Source organism: Phocoena sinus, chromosome 16 (genome assembly GCF_008692025.1).
Source record: "Phocoena sinus isolate mPhoSin1 chromosome 16, mPhoSin1.pri, whole genome shotgun sequence".
NCBI lineage: Eukaryota > Metazoa > Chordata > Mammalia > Artiodactyla > Phocoenidae > Phocoena > Phocoena sinus.
In genome coordinates this window covers 68756509-68779358 of record NC_045778.1, presented here as the reverse complement: position 1 = coordinate 68779358, position 22850 = coordinate 68756509, and the positions used below count along the sequence as shown (strand labels likewise).

The 22850-nt window shown below is 36.2% G+C and overlaps 2 protein-coding genes across 4 annotated transcripts in view; one reads left to right on the top strand and one right to left on the bottom strand.

Moving 5' to 3' along the window:
* Positions 1-454, bottom strand: part of NHLRC2 (NHL repeat containing 2) — a 59098-nt gene extending 58644 nt beyond the window's left edge. The window contains exon 1 of one of the 2 annotated variants that reach the window (XM_032608047.1): positions 23-454. In XM_032608047.1, the coding sequence (XP_032463938.1) occupies positions 23-200 (178 nt within the window). In that variant the 5' untranslated portion in view covers positions 201-454. The remainder of the gene's footprint in view (positions 1-22) is intronic. The other variant, XM_032608049.1, reaches the window with a different exon arrangement.
* On the top strand, positions 449-21445 carry DCLRE1A (DNA cross-link repair 1A). Of its 2 annotated transcripts, none has more exons than XM_032608045.1 (10): positions 449-695; positions 1217-2339; positions 4246-5940; positions 7395-7528; positions 8658-8776; positions 11652-11792; positions 13534-13679; positions 14457-14611; positions 19692-19833; positions 20846-21445. In XM_032608045.1, exons 2-10 carry the CDS (start codon positions 1874-1876, stop codon positions 21004-21006), a joined length of 3159 nt encoding a protein of 1052 aa, XP_032463936.1. In that variant the 5' UTR covers positions 449-695; positions 1217-1873; the 3' UTR covers positions 21007-21445. The 2 variants fall into 2 exon arrangements, with proteins under 2 accessions (XP_032463936.1, XP_032463937.1); XM_032608046.1 differs by lacking the exon at positions 449-695 and adding an exon at positions 815-882.
* Positions 21446-22850: the final 1405 nt, after the last annotated feature.

Sequence of the window (22850 nt, the reverse complement as noted above, 5' to 3'; positions counted from 1 at the left end):
CACCCCGAAGCCAGCCCCTCACCTTCCGGAAACTCGGGCACTGACAAGTCCTGCTCCCAGCCGTCCACCTTCTGCAGATACTGGTAGACCAGGCTGTCCTTCTCCTCCTGGGTGACGGCGTCGAGCAGAGCGTACTCCAGCGAGGTCTGAGCCGGGAGCAGGCCCGAGAGGCTGCAGCTCCGGGCTCCGGGCGCCGCCATGTTCTCTCCGGACGGTCCAGGGGCGGCCGCAGAGCCCGCGGGACGGTCTCGTTTGGAGGGAGAGGAACTTACGGTCTTCTGGTTTCAAAACCGCACATTCGCTTCACTCTCCACCAGCGCCACTCCACGTTCACAGCACTTTTTTCAAATGCTAAAGTACAAATTGACGCAATTCCCAGGCACGTAATTAAACTACCGTCCCAACCTACCCCGCCCCTTCTAAATCTTCTCGCCGCAGCTGAGCCTGGACATTCAGAGCGCCAGATTCAACATGGAAAAGGCTTCTGGGCCAGCGTTCTAGAAGCTCCAAGAGAACAATTCCCCACCCTTCACTTTGGAAATTAGCAGGTTTTAGAACTAAAACAAAACAAAATAAATCCGTAGGATTTAAAAGGGCCCTAACTCTTTTTCTTTTTAAAGTCTCACGTTTAGACCAGGATCAGCCGATTCGACACAGCATTGGGAGCGCGAAGCTGTTCCGCCACGGCACTAAAGGTAAAGGAGTAGGCTTTTTAAAGTTGTGAGCGACTAGCCCATGGCCTTGGCTTATATGCAAACGCAGCATTTTGTTACCCTGCAGTGCTGAAAGTGCGGGTGCGAATAGATTGTCAGCCAAGCAGGGGGAGGGGGCACGATGGGAGCGGACGCAGCTGGAGCTACTCCCGAGGCGCGAGGGTGGCAGGTGGGCGACCGCGGGGATCCCTGAGGGCCCGGCCTCTGTCTTCAGAAGTGGAGAGCACTGGTGGCTTTTGTGGAGCGAGCTGGGCTGGCAGCTCCCTCGCTCCCTTCCCTGGAGGGGATGAGGGCCTACTCTGCTGGCCTTGCAGCCTTTAATGCCCAAAGAGGCGGTCGAGCCGGTGGGAGGCATCAGGCAGGTGAAGCTTGGTTTTGAGGCTGCGGGAGAGAGAGCTGATCACCTTCAGGCAGACCACCTCTGGGGTCTGGAGATAGCAGTGTGGGTGGCCTCAGTGCAAGCACAACTTCACATACTTGAATTTTGTTTGTTCATTGTGCAGTGTTTGTTCATTACCGCTGGAGGAAGATACTGGATTGACCCAGGAAACTGAAGTTGTCGAATATCCACCAGTCACGGATAAGGGCGCGTTTTTGTTTTTTTTTTTTTTTGCCAATCACACACATTTGATTATGGTGTGACTAGTGTTACTAGCAAACTGAAGTAGCCATTAAGTGTTTGCAACACCTGCTGAGCCAGTTGCCCAGGGACTGTGGTTGGGTTTGTGAATTATTTGGACAATTGTCCAGTTGAAAGAGAGCTGACAGGAGCTTTATAACAATTTTACGAAGCTCCTTCTAAGATTAAACTGTTAAACCTATACTTCCCATTGGGGTTTAGTGTTCAAAGTATTACTGATACTACTTTTTATGAATCAAGTCCTGGAAAAAGCCAAGATACCTGAACGAAATACACACAATGGAAAACTCAGATGTTAATTTTATTGTGCTATAAATGAAACAGCAGGTGTTCTCATGTATAAGGTTTGTAGTTTGCCAATATAATCATTATCAGAGCTTTAGATTCCCATCAAGTTGGTGGGTTTTCTGTTACTTCTTTTTCCTGAGCAAAATAATTCCATTAAAAAATTTTGAAACAAGACATAGACCCTCAATTTACTTAAGATTAGTGCTTCTTTAATGATCAAAATCATTTTGCCATGTTAGAGGATGCTTTTCTGGAACAAGACATCTGGGAATACAAATCCAAAAGAAAACCCAAACCAGTACATCCAAATAATTGCTCTGAGAATATTCCAAAATCTGTTGAGAAAGCAACAGATGGACAATACCAGTCAAAACGAAACAGAAATAGAAAAAGAACTGTAGAAGGTAAAAAGAAGGTTAAGGCCCCCGAAACGTGCCTTGGAGAAACAGACAGTCAGACTTCTGTCGCTTCCAGTCAGAACTCTAGTTGTGGAGACGGTGTTCAGCAGTGTCAAGACAGGGAGGCCACTCCAGGAAAGCACTGTAGGACTCACAAAAACAAACACGTGTCTCCAAAGATACGACCGGTTTATGATGGGTACTGTCCAAACTGCCAGATGCCTTTTTCCTCCTTGCTAGGTCAGACACCTCGATGGCATGTTTTTGAGTGTTTGGATTCCATACCAGTCTCCGAAACAGGTAAGATTCCAAAAAAGATAGTGGACTCTAAATAGTCAAAAAGACCTGCGTTAGGCCAGACATATCAGTCCAGTGAAACAAGCCAGGTAAGCAGTAAACCAAAAATGAGATGAGATACTCAAAGTATAAATGACTTAACCGCAGAAGGAAACAAGGTAATGCATTGTTACGCTTCTTGTGAAGGGTAAAAAGATAACAGTCAATTCAAGTTGCAAACTTGAAAACAATATAAATGCATTTTACTATTTCATGAGTCCCTAAAAATCTGTGATTTTTCATAAATGTTAATTGAGCACATATTATGGTAGATATTTTCACCTGCATAAGGTAGGTGGTATTGACATCTGATAGATGAGGGTTCTTAAAAGCTAAACAACTTGCCCATTTTGTTATCTTTTATGAAACAGACTTTTAGAGAATCATGAATGTAGTCCAGCCTTCTAAATACGGCTGTGTTGGGGTCATCGTGCTAATGGACAGAAAGAAGAACTAGGAAGGAGTGTTTGGTTATTAAGATTCTAATAAATAAAATTGTGCCAAATGAGAACTGAAGTAATACTGTTTCTGTTATCATTTAAACTATATAATAAATATCATGTTTAATATGTAGAAAATCCTACTTGTAGTATATGGAGAATGGATGGTTATTGATGATTTGATTATTTAAAAGTTATATATACCATACATAAATTTTTAAATCTCAAGGAATCAAAATAATATTCAGTATGGCTTTCGTGTTAACTATGATTCAGAATACGTTTTATTATTAACTTCTAGTTCTCATTTTAAAGTACTGCATGAAGATGCAAAATAACTTAAAAAAAATTGGCACTAGCCTTATACAACCGAGAAAGCCTCATCAAATGCTAGTAATTTGTTTTTCAGTGGCTTGAAAGTCAGAAATGGCAGCTGGAATCCCATGGTGAGCAGTCAGGGTGAAATATCTTATAGGTGAAGCCACCTCAAAGAGTTTTTCTCTTGGTTTTTTCACTGATTAAACTCCTTTGAACGGATAATCTCAGGTGGATTCTTCTTGAATTGAATTTTATTCTATAACATATACTTTTATGAGGTGGTTTTAACTTAATTTTTAAGCAATGAAGTCTCCAGTTTAATGTGACATCTTCTTTTTGTGGGGGTGGATCATTTTTTGATGGGCCTGAAAATGAACATACAAGGGGTGGGGTATGCCAAGACGCTTTACAGACTGTTTCTCAGTCATAAAGGTATGACAGGGAATAGTTTCCAGATTATTAAAGCCTTATTATTAACCAGTTTATCAAACTGAATTTCAAATCTTAGAACAGAACCTAAAATGTTTAGGGTATGAACAGCTGTAATTAAGATTGCTATTACTGTTTTATATACAGTGTGAATATTAAATAACGGAACCTAATTTGGTACTGCAACTGTCATACGTATGTGTTACCTGATAAGACAAAAATTGAGGTAGAACTTTTAGTCTGTGAGAGACATACCAGCCTTCTCTACTCTTTATTGCTTGAGCAATAGTGACGGAGTGAAACTGATGGGATCAATTTGTAGCACCTGCTTCAGAAATACCTAGTGCAAGCATGACATGCATTTTGGAGGAGCTCATATTTGTGAAAGTTTTTAGTGGGGAGAAAAAGGTGTTAGTCTTAGATTTTGCTGGGGGGGGGAAGAGTATTTGAAAAGAAATTTAAAAGAATATATTGATTTAAAAATAATAACTAGCACCTTGCAAAACCATACTGGATTACTGATATTGTGTGATTTTTTGTTTATATAATGATAGCTATTGTCCTAAGGCCTCAAAGTTGGACTGATGACTTTCCACTTACATGTTAATTTATAGTGCTAATACTGTCAAAGCTTAGTCTGTGCTTTGATCTGGTAATAATTTTTTCTTTATTAAAATTTTCAGAGTGTCCTGATGCTCTTCAGTGTTCCTCAACAATTCCTTCTCATTACAAGAGATACACTCATCACCTGCTAGCTCAAAGCAGGGCTAGTAATAGTCCTTTCAGCGATCCATCCCATGAGTCAGGTGGGAGTTTCGGTGAGACTAATTCAGGCTTTCTTTGTAGCCTTAAGGAAAGATGGTCTTCATATCAGAAACAAACAAATAACTTTAAAAAAAATGTTTCAACTGATCCCTTGTTAGTGACACAATGTCTAAGAAAATCTCAGTCTCCAACTGAAACTGATAAAAAGGTTTCCTCTTCGACAAATATCCAAACTTCCCAACAAGTCCCACAATTTACAGAGCTTGTTAATAATGACAAACTGGTAGGATTTGGTTTGCCTCTTGCTGAAGAATTAGACAGTCAAAACAGCCCAGAACACATAAATTTGACATTGCCAGAAAATGACTTTAGCAACTGTGAAATCTCCTATTCTCCACTTCAAAGTGATGAAGAAACTTATGATACAGATGAAAAGCTGGATGATTCACAACAGGAACTATTTTTTACAGAAAGCTCTAAAGATGGCAGCTTAGAAGATGAAAATAGCTCCACTTTGTCTAAAAAACTCCATGACCCTTTACTGAAGGACCAGGAGGAGAGCTGCCCCGAAGTGGATAGCTTCTTAACTCAGGATAAATACGATGAAAAATCGTATAAATGCAACACTCTAAATGATTCGTCTCAACTTACTTTCCAAAATAAGAGTATTATTTTACGTGATGATCCAGCATATACTGATGATTTTATATTGTTTCCACCTGCATTAGCAGAGCGGTTTACTTCTCCTAGTTACCAAGCCACTAAAGCAAAACCTGATGAGCCAGAATTTCACTCATCTCAATCAAATAAAGAGAAACAGGTAATTGAAGAATCAGCTGTTTACAGTCAAATTTCTCTTCCCTTACTTAAGAGTAAAATGTCAAAACCTTTTGAAAGCCAGGGAGGAGGGTGTCATTCTTTCCAACCAACCCAAAGTAAAACTAGAGAATTATCAAGTAAGAATTTCAATGCTAAGCACAATACGAACTCAGCATGTTTCTGCAGAAAGGCATTAGATGGTATGCTGGACAGTAAAGTTACAGCTTTAAATACAGCGGTATTTTCTAGTACACCTACTGCTGCTAAGTCTTTGAAAATATTGCTACCTGGCCCTAAGTGTAATGCATCACAACGTTCTACTAAGGTAATGAAGCAAATGGATATAGGTGTGTATTTTGGACTACCGCCCAAAAGAAAAGAAGAGAAATTGCTGGTGGAAAGTGCATTAGAAGGGATGAACTTAAATACAGTTGTAAGTCCTAATGGAAAGAGGTCCCGGCAGCGCAAGAGGAAAACAGAAAAATCTTTAAGTGATTTAGAATTAGAAGCAAATAATTTAAGTGAGAGTCAGCCCTCTGTGGAACTTTCTCGTAAGAGGTCACAGCATCAAAGAAAGAGACTTAAAAAGTCAGATTCATTGCAGGAAGGAGTACATCAGAAGAGTTCAGGTCACCGTAACAAGACAGAACCTGGAACAGTCAAGTTAAGTAAAGACAGAGTCTTCGTAAAATCAGCTCATGGCAGGCTGCAGAGAGGGAACACGAAAATCCCAGAGTCATCGAATGCAGCAGAATTAAGGAAAAGGACATGTCCATTCTATAAGAAAATACCTGGTAAGTTGACATATCAAGGCTTACTATATCTACGAAGATGCAACTTTTTTGTATTACATGTTCATTGCCCATGTTATGTGTGTGTGAAACAATTTTTTTGTGTGTTTACTTTTTATACCTCATTGACCTGTAACAGACTTTTTTCCTATTTAATCTTTTTTACTCCATTCAATTCAGCAAACTTTTATTAAACATATTTTATATATAAGGTACTATACTATTTAGATAGATATTACAGATCTGACAAAGATTCATATAGATCAGCTTAACACAGAAGGAGGAAAGGCTCTCTGTAAGTAACCATAATAACAGTCTCTAAGCACTTAAGAAAAATGCAAGTACTAAATAGCTTCGAAGAAGGAAAATGTCACAGGTTATACAGGTCATAATAAATGCTAAACATTTTTAAACCATATCATAACTTAGTTTCTCAGTCTTTTCATGTTCTTATAATTTCTCATGTCTTCATAGATGAGTTAGTAGAAAAATGTGTTGTAAAATGAATTTTATTATTGAAGAAAACAGGTACCCTTCTGAAAAGAATATAAAACTGCCCAAATATACTTGGTTTCAGAAAAATTTTTAATATGCTTTTTTGATATTCTAAATCTATTCAGTATAATTTGTTCAAAATATTTATGTAAAGAAAAGCATTTATGTACATCATAGTACCAGTTCTGTTTTTAATAATTATTTTGATTAATCTTCTGTATTTTAAGTGAGCCCAGAATTAGTGGGCCATGTGTGGATAGGCCTCCGTAGAATTGTGGAGGTATGTTTATTTACCTGCATATCACAGCCAGCGCACTTGTTTTTTCTCATGAACAAATTTCAGAACAGCTCAATGTTTTTTATTTTTTTTTTCATTATTGCTCCTCTAAGGAGCCTGTTTAGGCTTTTTGTTTGTTTGTTTGTTTCCCTTCCTCCTCCCCACCTCCCACAATGAAATTCAAATACTACAGATACCCTGTTTCTGTGTTATTGTACTGTGGCCCTTTGGAGGGCCATTAGATTATTTGGGTCATCAACCATTTTTGCCCCTTAGGAGCATACCAATATCACCCCCATTGAGAATTCATGTTTTAAAAGAAAGGTAGCATTCTCCTTTTGCTGTTTCGCAGAAGTAAAGGATTTTAGGTGCCCAGTAAGTATTGTGAAAACATTCAGCAAAACAAAAAGGTAACTCATTTGTAGCTTAGTATTTTTAATTTTTTTTGTACAGTTATTCATTAAAAAGCCTATACTGGGATATTTAATGGAAACTTATAAGACTCATTTTCGTCTCTAGTATCACCTTTTGCTGAATTTATGTGGTGTAGATTTTTAAATTAAAATGTAAAGTTAAGTTGGAAATGAGATGTAAAGGTGTCAGAGGGTTTGCTATATAAGCAAATTGGGTTGCTTTTACTTAGTTAGCTATCGCTCAAGCAGCTGTGTTGGTGTTTTCATTGTAGGAACTGGCTTTACAGTCGATGCCTTTCGGTATGGATTGGTTGAAGGTTGCACGGCCTATTTTCTCACACATTTTCATTCTGATCATTATGCTGGATTGTCTAAAAACTTCACGTTTCCTGTTTATTGTAGTGAGGTAAGTTTTAGTATTCTAAATCCTGAATTTGTAGAATGCAGCAAATTTCTAACCAGTCTGGTTAAAAAAAAGGCAATTAAGATTGTAAGATCTATCATTCTTCTAGAAAATATATGAAAAAACAGACTCCACATTGAGATTCTAAAAGTAAATGAGTTATTGTCAATAGTTACAATAGATTTTTAAAATTATGCTTTGTTATGTGGAAACAATAAATATTGATATTGTTTTTTGTGAAAACATTCAGCATTGTGAAAATATTTACATGATGTACTGAAACATGTAAGTTTCATTCAGTAAATATTTACTGAATGCCTAAAAAGACAGTCAAGGCAAAATACCTAACTTCAGGGAGCTTTCAGGCTACACATTCACAAACAGTACCGCAATGGGATCTGTATTGTAATAGAAAAGTGAACAGAATGCCTAAAAGTAGGGAGAAGCGGGGCTTTACTGTATCCTAGGCTAAAGTTAGAAAAAGTTTCACGGTGAAAGAGATATCTTGAAATAATTATTAAAAGGTGAGCATTTTAAATGTGTACTACTAAGGGCTTTGGCTAGAATTTGATTTTATCCTCAAGCATTCTTGAATTATCTTCTTTTTATTAATGAAGCAACTGAGGTTTGGAGAGGTTAAGTGGCATGCCCCAAGTCACAGAGCTAGTAATGGCAGAGCCAGAATTTGAACGCAGGTCTGTCTCATTTCAGAGCAAGGTAGAGGAAAGAGGAGAGAGCCTTCCAGGTAGAGAAGAGTTTGTGTAAAGGCACAGACACCTAAGAAGTATGCCCATTCCAGGAACTTCAGATAATTCAGAATCAGTAAAGACAAGATAGGGAATAACAGGAGATAAATCCACAGAAATGGGTAGGAGCCAGATCATGAAGGGTTTTGTATGACGTGATGGGGATGATGGACTTTTTACAGGTGAGGGAGAATCAGTGACCATGTTTAAGCAGAGCTGTGACACAGTCATTTTAGAAAGTTCTTCCTGGCATTCTGGAGGGTTTACACGAGTATAAGTGGGAGAACCAGGAGATTATTAAGATGTTTGGGTTCTAAACTAGATACGAAATAAAAGACATATTTAATGTTTTAATGTATCAGCAATAAGCACATCCTGTTTTGCAGATAACTGGCAATCTGTTGAAGAGCAAACTTCACGTGCAAGAACAATACATCCATCCATTGCCAACAGACACTGAATGTATAGTGAATGGTGTCAAGGTTGTTCTGCTAGATGCCAATCAGTAAGTATTAAAGTTACCTTAGTAATACCCTATTTTTAAATATTCAAAAGGAAAACACATTGCATGGTTATTTAAGAACTTTTTATTGGAACTATTATGCTTGATATTTCATAAATGTCTTAGTTAAGTAAGATAAGAAACAGTTAAGTAAAGTGTGTTTCTCCTTTTTAAAAAAAATGTACCCAATTACAGGATCAAAAATTAAACATAGAGAGTTCTCTAAGTGTTCTCTAACCCATTTTTTAATGCAGTTTAAATTACTATGCTTTACATGAGACTCCATCTTATTTTTTTTAATCTTTTAACATATTGCTGCTGTTCTTTAAGAGATAACCTTTTGCCATTTTCTTTAATATCACTTACATAAATTAACAGCTGGTACAAATTAACAGCTGGTACTCCATTCAGATTCTAGAGGTTTTTTTTTTTTTCCTTTAAGAAATTCTTTAGGTTTTTGATACTAAAGTCTTGGAAGATTTTTTTCTTGGAAATTGGTTTTCTTTTTCCCTCATTTTTTTAAATGTAAAGTACTGTCAGGATTCACATTGCCAAAATGTAACTGTCAGTCAGCTATGCATCTTTGTAATTTCCATAGAATGTTAGCCTTATGTACCTTAGAGATCATAGATGCCTAGAGAATTAAAATTAAGACTAAACCTAGGTTTCCTAAAATCCAGGCTTGTTATTTTTTCAGGTTGCCTATAAGTTTTTGTCTGCTAACTTCGCTGCTGCTTATTTATTTAATCACCAATTATGATAACTCAGGTTCTGATTTTTTTTTTTTTTGGTCAACTTTATTGAGGGACAATTTACATAAATAAAATGGACCCATTTTAAATCTTTGCTGAATTTTGACAAAAATAAACACCCATGTAATTCCCACCACAATAAAAATATGGAAAATATTCCCCACCACAAAAGTTTTCCTTGTGTTCCTACCCAGTCAATCCCGAACCCCGACTCTGACCCAGGAAACCATTGATGTGTTTTCTATGACTATGGATTAGATTTGTCTTTACTAGGGATTCATCTAAATGAAATCATATAGTATCTTCTGTTTTGTATCTGGCTTCTGTCACTCCTCATGTTTTTGAGATTCATTCATGCTGTTGTGTGTTCCTTTTACTTACCGAATACTGTCTATTGTGTGGACACAATACAATTATTTTTTCCATTCACTTCTTGTTGGACAACTGATTTTCGTTTATTGATCTTGTATCCTGAGACCTTGCTAAGCTTGCTCATTAGTTGTTGTAGGTTTTTTGTAGATTCTTGAAAATTTTCTACGTATGTCATCCACAAATAAAGATGCTTTCGTTTTACTTCTTTACATTTAGAATGATATTTTTTCTCTTATTTATTGTACGGGATTATGCCTTCAATACAGTGTTGAATAGGAGTGATGTAAGCAGACATATTGCCGTGTTCTCGATCTTAAGGGGAACGCTTTCAGTCTTTCTCCGTTAAGTATGATGTTTGCAGTAGGGTTTTCATAGATGCCTTTTATCAGGTTGAGGAAAATCCCTTCTATTCCTATTCTGCTGGGAGTTTGTAATCGTGAATGGGTGTTGAACTTTGTCAAATGTTTCTTTGGCATCTGTTGAGGTGATAATACAACTTTTGTCCTCTATAATGTTAATGGGGTAAATGACAAAGATGGACTTAAACCAGCCTTGCATTACTGAGATAAACCCCACTTGGTCTTCATGTATTACCCTTTTTCAAAATATATAGCTGGATTTGATATGCTACTATTTTGTTAAGGAATTTTGTGCCTGTTTTAAAAAGTATATTGGTCTATAGGGTTTTTTTTTTAACTACACTTTTGTCTTATTTTGATATCAGAGTAATACTGGTCTCATGAAATATTCCTTCCTCTATTTTCTAAAAGGTGTCATGTAGTAATTATTATTATTTCTTCCCTAAGAGTTTAGTGGAAAATCTCTAGTGAAGTCATCAGGGCCTGAATTTGGGAGTCAGGGAGATAAGGGGAAGTTTTTAATTACAATTGTAATTATTTCCTGTGTTTTCCTAGAATTTAAAATGAAAATTCTCTGTGTTTCGGCAGTAATTTCCAAACCCTATTGTGTCAGGGGTCCCCGAGACCACCTTGAGGCTCAATGGTTCACCAGATGGACTCACAGGACACAGAAAAGCTGTTTTATTTGTGGTTACAGCTTATCACAGTGAATGGATACAGATTAAAATCAGCAAAGGGAAAATGGAGGCAAATCCAGGAGAAACCAGGTGCAATTTTCAAGGTGTCCTCTTCTAGTGGAGTGGCACAGATGTGCTTAATTCTCCCAGCAACAGTGTGTAACAACACATAGGAGGTGTGGCCAACCAGGGAAGCTCAGTTGAACCTTGGTATCCAGGGGTTTTATTGAGGGTCAATCATGTACACATGCAACGCCCATGCTGATTGACCTGGGGTACTTAGACGCCAGTCCCCTAGAGCAAAGACAGATATTCACCATAGATCACACTGTTAACATAAAATATCTTATCAAACTAGTAACACATGGCCCAATGTGTCAGGCATACAAAACAATCTTAGCAGGCAGAATATTTCAAGGACTCTAAACTTATCTCCCAGGGGCCAGCCAATGACTATTCCTAAGGACAGGCCTTTCTTGGGGACCTGTGGAGTTTGCACAACACTGGCCTGCTGAATTAACCCTTTCCTGCACACCATTTTTTTTGTGTGTGTGACATAAACTTCCTTAAGTGAAAATGCTACATACCTTTGTAGTGCGATGCTATGTCATTGTGGTCAGCTAATAAAGTATATTAACTTGTTGATATTGAAATGAACACTCTTTCTTTAGATGCTTTGCCTGTATTAAGAATATTCCTTTGAAATGTTTGTGTTCAGCTGTCCAGGTGCTGTCATGATCCTTTTTTATCTTCCTAATGGTTATGTCATACTACACACTGGAGACTTCAGAGCAGATCCCACCATGGAACGTTCTCTTCTTGCAGGCCAGAAAGTCCACACGCTTTACTTAGATACAACGTAAGAGAAACTTTGTTTGTGTACTTCTTTTTTCCACCAACAGCATTTGCCCTGCATGTTATGAATAATTTGAACTTTTGCTTAGGTAATCAAAATGATGGCTTACTGTCAATTATCATTTTAAGTATTAGGTGGATGCTATTTGAAAAAATATATACTTAAGAACAAATTTTGGATTGCATGGCTTAACTGACTCCAGCTCAATTTTTTTTGTAATATCCTTTTGAAAATATGGTTTATGTAAAAACCTTGTTACTGAAACAAGGATGAAAAATTTGGGAGCAAACTTTAGGAAAACGCCCTTTAAAGTTATCCTTTCAAAGTGTCTGTGTAACTATTAAGCATGATTGTGAAGAAAAAAACAGAGAATGAGATTCTGTCTGAATATTCAAACTTACTTTGTTCCTTTCTCCAAAAGGTAATCTATAAGTGGCAACCTTGAATTCCTAAGTGCTACATAATGGTATAAGCTATTATCTTCTTTTATATATTAAAATACCTCATCAATTGGTCAGAAATTATGTTAACCATTTCAACCTGTTTTAAGAAGAAGTGAGTTTGGATGGCATATCTTAGTAAGAGATGGTCTTTCCACAACCAGTTTTCTAATACTATAGTTAATTCTTCCATTCACCTAAATACTAGGTGAACTAAGAAAATAATTTTTTTTAAACTTTGTTACTTAATTCTACATACAATTCTGGATTTCTTTGTGAGTATTTATAGGAGAAAGGACTCAGTCTTTTCTTAATAATAAGAATTATGGCTGAACAGCAAAAACAATTTTGAAAATTGGAAAAATATTTCTTTAATGTGTATACTTTATGAGATTTTTCGTGAAAAAGTGCTTAATTTTCATCTCAAATATCTATAACTAATAGTGTTAATTTTTCATTAGTGTTAATTTTTCAATACAATTTTTCATTGTATTGAAGTAGACCCAACTGGATCTGCTGTAGTCCCATAATACTATATATATTCCTATATCTCCTAAAAGAAAATAACAACCAGATGAATATTAACTGTTTGATTTAATGCTACTTCACCAAATTCATGTTCAGTTTCATTATCTTAAAATATATATATATTTTTTGGGCTTCCCTGGTGGTGCAGTGGTTGAGAGTCCGCCTGCCAATGTAGGGGACATGGGTTTGTGCCCCAGTCCGGGAAGATCCCACATGCTGCGGAGCGGCTGGGCCCGTGAGCTGTGGCCGCCGAGCCTGCGCGTCCGGAGCCTGTGCTCCACAGCAGAAGAGGCCACAGCAGTGAGAGGCCCGCGTACCGCAAAAAAAAAAAAAAAAAAATATATATATATATATATATATGTAATTTTAAAAACTAAATCAGAATTCTCTAGTCCTAAAAGATAATCTCTATAAATCATATTTCCTTTGATAGGGATTGGGGTTAAAAAAAAAGATATTAAGGCTTATAATTCATAGCTAAAAGAGCTACCTAGAAATATTCTTGAAGGAAAAAAAATGCAGTTTCTTTATTTGAGGGTTATAAAAGAAATATAATTAAAAAGGTATATTGAAATGTATAGTTCCATCATAAATAATCAATAGCTGGTAACAAATATTTTAACCACAGGCACTGGTGAGATAACTGCGGTGGCGTTAATGTACTATACTGCTGTTGTATGTAATTTTGCTAAAGCTTGTTTTCTAAAATAGCATCCAACTTAATGCTATGACTTTCTTGTTGTTCTTTTAATAAGTACCATATTTCCATATTACAGATATTGCAGCCCAGAATACTCTTTTCCATCTCAGCAAGAGGTTATCCAGTTTGCCATCAACACTGCCTTTGAGACTGTAACTCTAAACCCATGTGCTCTTGTTGTCTGTGGCACTTATGCTATTGGAAAAGAGAAAGTCTTCCTAGGTGGGTGGTAGCTGTAGCTAATTTACTGTATTCTAAAGATCAGATTCTTTCTGCATAAAGCCCTTTCAGGCTCTGTTCTTTCAGTTGATATTTATTTCCTGAAACAGTTCAATATTACCTTTGAGGTTGAAACTCTTTGATAGAGTTTGATTCATTTAAATTTTGAAAGCCTGAACTTAATGGAAACATTTGATAAGTATGTTTACGGTAGCCTTCATATCTACAAAATGTTTATAGAGCAAAAGTCCATGCTACATTAGTATTTTAGTAAACTTTGAAAGATGACTAGTGCATAGGTCTTTCACTGCATTCTTTGATGATAACCATCAATTAATTATTTTAGAGACCAGTTTTAGTTTTTGTTCCTAAATGATTTTTGGATATGTAACTGTAGTTTGTCTACATAGTATTGTACTATTTTGCAAAGTACTTCCGTTTCTTCTTAACTGTGGTCCCATAATGTCAAACATTAAGACGTGAAATGATAAAGCTAAGGTTTTAACTCCTCCAAATTTTGTTTTTTCCCTCCCTCTAACTCTTTCCATATATCTTATGCAATTTTTAAATACTAGATCTTTAAAAATAGATTCTTGGCTTTCTCACAATTTATTCCACATAGTTAACTGACAAACCTGTTCAGCCTTTTTGAGATATTATGGCAAAAGTGTGAATGTTTTGAATTTCTTTTAATTTGGTAAATTCTTATTTTAAAGTTGAGTTGTAATTTTATTTTTTTTCATGAGCTGTAATTTTACTCTTTTTAAACTTTTCCTTTAGCCATTGCTGATGTTTTAGGTTCAAAAGTGGGCATGTCCAAAGAAAAATATAATACACTGCAGTGCTTCAATATACCAGAAATTAATTCCCTCATCACTACAGACATGTGCAATTCGCTGGTTCACCTTCTCCCAATGATGCAAATTAATTTTAAGGTAAGCATTCAAGAGACATGTCTTCTTAGGATGAACTAGAAAAGGCAATCTGATGATTGTAAACTAGAATCCCATTTTACTTGCATTTAACGTAGAGGAATTCAGTTACAGTGGAGTCAAAGTAAACTTTGCCCTAGAAAATCTTTTAAGTGGAATTTTAAATGTTTTAAGTTTGTGTGTGTGTGCAGCTGTACAGAGTAACTCATATGCCCACCAGGAGTTTGAGAACTAGAGAACTGTCATAAAGGAAGAAACAAAAATAGAAAAGTGTGCAGCTCTCTGGTCATTCAAACATTCTGAGATTGTTCTCCATTCTTCCTGGATGAGTAGGGAAATGAGTGGAGAATTCTAGGGAGTTCTTACTTTTCTTCAGGTCTATTCTGTATAATATTAAGCCACTATAACATTAGTATACGTTGAAAATATACTTGTGAGGATTAAATGAAACAGTAGAAGTGAAAGAGAAAATTCTAGTGCTGGTTCTGAGATATAAATTAAGATACATATGACATGACCTCCCTGTGATTTATGGGGGCTCATTTGTCAGATTTATTCAGATTCTAAGATTCGTTCCATTTACTAACGTTTTGACACCTTGCAATGGAATACATCAAACCTATGTATTAAAAGTAATTCAGGGCTTCCCTGGTGGCGCAGTGGTTGAGAATCTGCCTGCTAATGCAGGGAACACGGGTCCGAGCCCCGGTCTGGGAGGATCCCACATGCCACGGAGCAACTAGGCCCGTGAGCCACAACTACTGAGCCTGCACGTCTGGAGCCTGTGTTCTGCAACAAGAGAGGCCGTGATAGTGAGAGGCCCACGCACCACGATGAAGAGTGGCCCCCACTTGCCACAACTAGAGAAAGCTCTCACACAGAAACGAAGACCCAACACAGCAAAAATAAATAAATTAATTAATAAACTCCTACCCCCAACATCTTCTTAAAAAAAAAAAAAGTAATTCAGAACATAATGTACACCAAAAAATATGTTTTTAATTTTGCTATAATGTTTATGAAATAGCTTTTATGGAGCTTTTTGAAATAGCTTAGGTGTTGATTACTGTATCTGTCTTATAAATAATAACACATTGTGTAAAGAAAATTAGGATTTTAGTTCTATCCCTTGAGTAAGGAAATTCTCACTGGTGTAACTACTCTTTTCATGAGATTATGGTAAAAATTTTATGGCCTATTTTCATGAGTATATAATTCATAAAAATGTCTAGGATAATCAGGTCATAGTGTTGTCCACTGGTGTTTAAGCCAGCTTTGCAAACATATGTTAAATTTGAGAGACATCCAGTTTAATGGAGGCTAATGAGGATGTTAGTTAATTATAAAATGAACACTGATATCCTGCGGAGAGTATAGCATATTTTTATAATTTTTATAAAGATTACTTCATGCAATACAGCCTTATTTCCTGCTAACTTAGTTTCATTTGGACAAATTATCCATTTAGGGGGACAAAAGGGGTGGGGAAGTCAGAATATTATGGAAATGAAGGGACTAGACCTTTTCAAGAATAGTGTTTAAAAGTGCCATATGCTGTGGAGAGGTCATATAAGGAAAAAATGACCTGCACAGGAACTGTTTCAGTGAAATGATGTTGGAGAAAGCCAGTGACAGCAGAGGGCTACGGAATGAATGAGAAGGTGTGCAGATGGCCAAGGAGCACATAAAAAGAGGATCAACACTGTTAGCCATCAGGGAACTGCAGATCAAAACCACAGTGAGACACCACTTTACACTCACAAGGAGTGTGCTAAGAAAGACAGTGCCAGTTGTTGGTGAGGATATGGAGAAACTGGAACCCTCATGCCTTGCTAATGAGATTTTTAAGTGGTGCAGCTGCTTTAGAAAGCAGTTTGTTAACATGGAGTGACTATATGACCAGCGATTCCAGTCCTAGGTATATGCCTAGGAGAATTGAAAACATGTGTCCACTTCTACACAAATGTTCACAGCAGCATTATACATAATAGCAAAAAACCTGGAAACAACTCAGATGTCCATCAAATGATGGATGGATAAACAAAATGTTATATATACATAAAATAGAAATATTCTTCAGCTGTAAAAAGGAACGAATTACTGCTACATGCTACTATATGAATGAGCATTGAGACCCTGCCAAGTGAAAGAAGCCAGACACAAAAGGCCACATATTGTGTGATTCCATTTATGTGAAACATCCAGAATAGGTAAATCTGAAGAAGTCAGTAGGTTAGTGGTTTCCAGGGCTTCAGGGAGAGGGAATGGGGAGTGACTGCTAATGGGTACGGTGTTATGGAGGGGTGGTGAAATGTTCTAGAATTAGATAGTGGTGATGGTCATACAACTTGGTGGCTATACCAACAACCACTGAACTGTATGCTTAAAAAACACCCAAAAACCTGGCAGTTACCTGCTTTGAAGACAAAAAACAAAAGAATATCTGAAATCATTGCCTGTATTACGTCCATTATTTGTCATAAGTTGTTGGTATTGTTTAGTAGCCCTTCCCCTTCCTCCATGCAAGTGGCCAGATATTGATGACATTTTTTACAATTTCATATCTTCAGAACACAGACGGAGCAGAAGCTGCCAGTTACCGTAAGACTATATTTTAGTTAGTACTTAAAGCCAGTTTTTCTTACCAGCCAAAAATAGTTTTATTGTATCAGAGCTAATGACTTTTTTGTGAAAATGTAAACCTGATACAATTGTCAGGGTTTCTAAGGCAGGCTTGAAAGACTTAGAAACCCTATAAATGAAACCATTCGTGCTACCTAGTTCAACATCCCAAGTTCATATACGTAAGTATATAGTTTACTATCACCTCTGATTTAAACCTGATTCATGGGATGTGGTAAAACATTATGACAGTAATGTTATAGATGATTATTTGCATACTGAAAAAATAACTTTAGGGGCATCTACTGAATGCATTTTAATCACAAACTGGTTACCAGTAAACAGAGAGACAAGTCATAGATCAGGGACGTTATGTTGACTAAATGATAATAAAATTCCTCATGATAGTAGTTCTGCAGTTGTGGTTAATGAAAGACCAGTGGCTGTCAGCAGTCCTCTGTGTGTTTGGCTTATATGATAATATCCTATGTTTTTGTTTGTGGCACGAATTAATGATGTTTTCATGGTAACTCTAATTTGTCTCATGAAAAGCATGAAATTACTTCTGAGTGGGTTCTCCCGAGTGTTTTAACAGAGGCAAATAAGAATGGATACGTTTGATGACCTGCATTGATAGCTGGACTCTCAGTTTATGATATTATGTGTTTAATTGCTCCTAAACCTGTTTCCTATTATTTCCTTTTCTTTGTGAGGACAGGAAGAGAGAGGGATTAGTAATTAAGCAAATAGTATTACAATAGATCTTAGACTAAGTAAGACAAAAATCTGAAAATTTGCAGGGCCAGGGATATGGTAATGAAAACTTAGTTATATAGCTATATAACTTAAACTTTTTTTGGGGGGGTAGTAGTTGGTAAGAAATATGACTGTTTAATGGTAGGTATACAAATTAATAAAAGATCATTATTTGATGCAAAAGAGAAATCAAAGCGTTATTATTAATTTGTCAAGTGAAATCTTAATGTCTGATAGACACAGTAAACTGTTCAACCTTTAAATAGTAATCAAAAAGAAAAATTAAAAAAAAAATGATGTGTTTGTCTTCTACCAAATTGGTGTACTTTTAAAAAAGGTAATATTCCTGTGCTGAGATTCAGAGAAATTGGCACTCTTCATCCACTTGGATAATAATGGAAAAGAGGGTAAATCCTCAACTATTTCCATTTCTAGAAATTTATACTAAAAAATGAGTCCTTTCTGAAGAGATCAATCTGTAAGTTCCTAGGTGCTGATGGTATAATAGATGATGAGAGTCTTAAAAAGTTAGGAAAGGGCAGATGGTTTCCATTAAAAAAAAAAAAAAAAAAGACTCAGAAGGTGGTGTTTATTGATGCCTTCCCCTTAGGCTGTAAACTTCCAAAAGGTGAAGGCTGTGTCTCACCACTCTGACATCAGCACCTGGTGTTAATACTGGAACAGATATTTATTGAACGAATGAATAGATGGATGAGTGAATTTGTCTTTATCATTTCTTCAGAACTTCCTACCAGCATCTTTTAAAAATTCAGTAGAGTATGTATGGTTAAAGAAGACTTCTAGAAATCCAAGATGATACTATATACACTTTAGGTTTTTTATTATTTTAAATAAAATTAAAATTTTATTATAAATTTACACTAAGCCTTTGACACTCTGGGTTGAATCTTTAGCCCGAAAAGTATTAGAGTTTTTTTGTATCCCTCTTGTCATTGTTATATTTATCTGGATTTCTCTTATCTTGCAAAGGTTGAACCTTTGTCATTGATTTTCTGAGAATCTTACCTAATGTCCTCACTAATGATGACCTCACTAATGTTGACCTCAAGACTTATTAGCATATTACTTCTGATCATAGCACTGTGAAAAGATTTGAAATTATTCTAGTTCATGCATAAAGGGTGAAAAGGAGTAAACACTTGAAAAGGGAACACTAGATACTATGCATCTTAAAATGTACGTCTGAGTTGAGTATAATGCCATTATAAAGTTATTTCCATATTTTATCCATCTGTCAGACCTCTACTGGTGTATATGTATGAGGATATGTTTGGATTGATGTTTACCAGTGTTAATATCAGTATCTCTCATAAGGATAGTATTAGATGCTAGTATCTCTAATATCCTAATAATTGTAGGGTTTGGAGAGGTGTTTGTTTTGTTTGTTTTGGGTAGCTATCTGAATTGTAATTTTAAAACACATGATTACTTATCTTTAAAGTTGCCTCATCTTATTTTTCTCAGACTGTACTTAAACTTGTTTAACTTAGGTAAGTAAAGGGGAAAAGATTTTTTTTTCGGTGATTTTATTTTTTGGGGGAGCACAGCACTAGGTTTTCCAAGTTAATGTTCACCAAGTGAAAACTCGGTGACTGTGCCAATGTAACATTTTAATCATTCTGTTTTATTCCATATAAACCATCTTCACTGACCATTAAATAAATATCCTGTTTTTATTTAACAGGGTTTACAGAATCATTTGAAGAAGTGTGGTGGGAAATATGATCAGATTTTGGCTTTTCGACCTACAGGATGGACGCATTCTAACAAGTTAACTAGTATGGCGGGTATTATTCCCCAGACCAAAGGGAACATTTCAATATATGGTATAATTATTCAGTTTTTTTACTCTTAATGTTTGTAATTACCTTACTTTTTTTTTAAAAGCAGTAAAACTAAGATCCAAGGAAAAAGAGGCACCAAAGAGTCTGTAATAATTTAACAGGTTCAAATCATTCCTCATGCTCTACACCTGTATCTTTAGTATGTTGTAAGTGCATATAAAGGAGTATGACTGTAGTAAATAGACATTGACTAATACAGATCAGTCTATATGTGTGATCAGTGACATGTAGGGGAGATCGTAGAACTACTTGAAAGGAGGGGTGGGTAGTGCCATCGTGTCCTGGAAGTTTAAATGACGCTGCGACACCGAGAACAGGAAGACAGTGGATTAGATGTGATGACAGCAAGAGATACAGACTTGGCTTTAATTTTTTCATCTTTGGAGGATGTTTACCACTGTCCTCAGAGATTGGCTTATTACAATAATGGCTGATGGAAACATTTTTGGATCCTAGTTTACTCAAAACAGGACCCTTTCTCCCTCTTTCTCTGAGGTATTTGATCTTCAGTAAAGAAGATGAAGAGATTTTTAGTACTTAATTTTTTTTTTTTCCTTTTTATGTGTACAAAGCTTGGGGATGGAATCTGCTTACTTGCTGTGGAAATCAAGAGTCTTCTGCTGGTTACTCTTTAAATTTTACTCATATTTCTTCCAGAATTTTCCTGAAATCAATAGCTGGGCAAAGTGCTTAAAGGGAAGAATTGTTTAAAAAGAAAAGCCTACTTATAAATAAGAATCTGTAGAAATGCATATTATTAAGTGTCTACATAGCAAAGTAATAGAATTTTTTAATGTTCAAAAGTTTTTGTATCATTTTAATATTTATTATTTGTAAAAGATACTAGCAGATTTTGTTATCAGAAAAAAAGCACCAAGGAATTTTTGGCAAAAATACTCTGGAATGCTTTCCTTTTCTCTTTTATTTTATTTTGGGCTTGTGCAGTTTTCTTTATTAGTTTGATTTTTAGTAGGCACTGTCTTTCGTGTTGCAGGGATTCCTTATAGTGAACACAGCAGCTACCTAGAGATGAAACGTTTTGTTCAATGGCTGAAGCCGCAGAAAATCATACCTACCGTGAATGTTGGCACCTTGAGATCCAGGCGCACAATGGAGAAATATTTTGAAGAGTGGAAGTTGGAAGCTGGATATTGATGTTACCTCAGAGGACTCAGAAGTAGTTAAGTAACTTCGGCCCAGCTTGTTAGTAGTTAAATCTTCAGTGATATGGTATTTCACTTTATGTGAAAAACCTCATGAAGGTCACTCATACAGCTTATTTTCTCATTTACGTTTGAATAACGTGTTCACAGTGCAGGGCCGCTCAGCATCATCAGTGATAATTGAGACTGGTCTGCCTAGTACCCTTGTTTCTTGCCCCTCCCTGTGGGGCTGTTGTATTCCACATCCAACAGTAGGAGCGTAAACATAGGCAGGTTTGGGGACCAAAGGATTCATGATAATAAACTAGGTTGAAAGCATTATATGTAAGTAATTACGTATCTTTAAAATTATTTAATATGGGGCATATTTTTATGAGATAAAGCTTTTCTATGATATGTATACTTAAATAAAAAATTGATCTTAAATTTGCCATAGTGTCGTTTGGTTTTTAGGATTTATAACTGACATTTATGCAATCATAAAATTTCAGTGACAGTAAGTCAAAATTTGACTCTGAAAAAGATGACTCAAAGAGACTAGAAAACTACCCAGTAAATGATGGAGAAAAGTTTGCATGAATAATGTTTATCTGAATTGTTTACTCAAGACATCAGATAAGTAAAAGTTTAGATTGCAATTCTTTGTTTGTTTGTTTTTGTTTTTGTGGTACACGGGCCTCTCACTGTTGTGGCCTCTCCAGTTGCGGAGCACAGGCTCTGGGCACGCAGGCTCAGCGGCCAAGGCTCATGGGCCCAGCCGCTCTGCGGCATGTGGGATCTTCCCGGACCGGGGCACGAACCCGCGTCCCCTGCATCAGCAGGCGGACCCTTAACCACTGCGCCACCAGGGAAACCCGCAATTTTTTTTTTAAAGGAGATTATATAATTTATTTATGAGTCTTGATCTCTCCAACAGAGATTAACTGATCCAAAATGAAAATTTGGGGCAATACATGTTAAAAATGGTTTTATGGGGTTTAAATAAGAAAATGGCTAGCATAATGAAAGTATGCATGTGTATATATGTGTATTCTTCTATTGCCTCTAATGAAATTAATTTAGGGATTCCTTAATGTTTTAATGGAAAATTATTTTCTGTGATGATTTCGGTCACCAGAAGAATAGTACTCTCCATGAACTTTATTTTCATAAACTTGGATTTTGCTTTGTTATGGTGGTGTTAGTAGGGAATCATGTTTAGGGAAGGAAAAGCATTTGGGGCCCAGTAGTAATAAATCCAGTGTAACTATGTTCTGAGTTGATTTCAATTACATATTTAAAATATTTTGACTTCTTTGGGCTTGGTGTTTTAAACTTTTTATAAATCATTAATTAAGAGTTATAACTAGAAAAATTGCATGTAGTCTACAAATACAGATATTTTTAACATAGAGGAGATAGCCAAGTCATTTAAGGTCTTTTTTTTTTTTTTTTGAGTAATAGTTTTTTCCTAGAATTGTCATTTTTCATTGGTAAAAAGATTTTTCATGATTTTGAATGTTTTGCTTTGGAAATCCAGGCATGTTATTTAAAAGCAGCCTCAGCCGTCTTATTTTCGAACACAAAAACATCTTTCTACACAATTAGCACCATTATGGCAGCTTGGAAATGATTTGTTTTGCTGTTATTATTGCAGAATATGCAAACCCTCATTTAGGGACCATCCCAAATATGGGATTTATTTTACAAATGAGTCGCAACAACTGAACTTTTCAAGGCTCTGTTGAGAACTGTATGTGAAATTCTTAGTTCCAATGACCTAACACTTTGGTAGGTAAAAATGTTCAATTTTAAAGCAAAACAAAAGAAGAAAAAAATCTACCATCAACCCAAAAT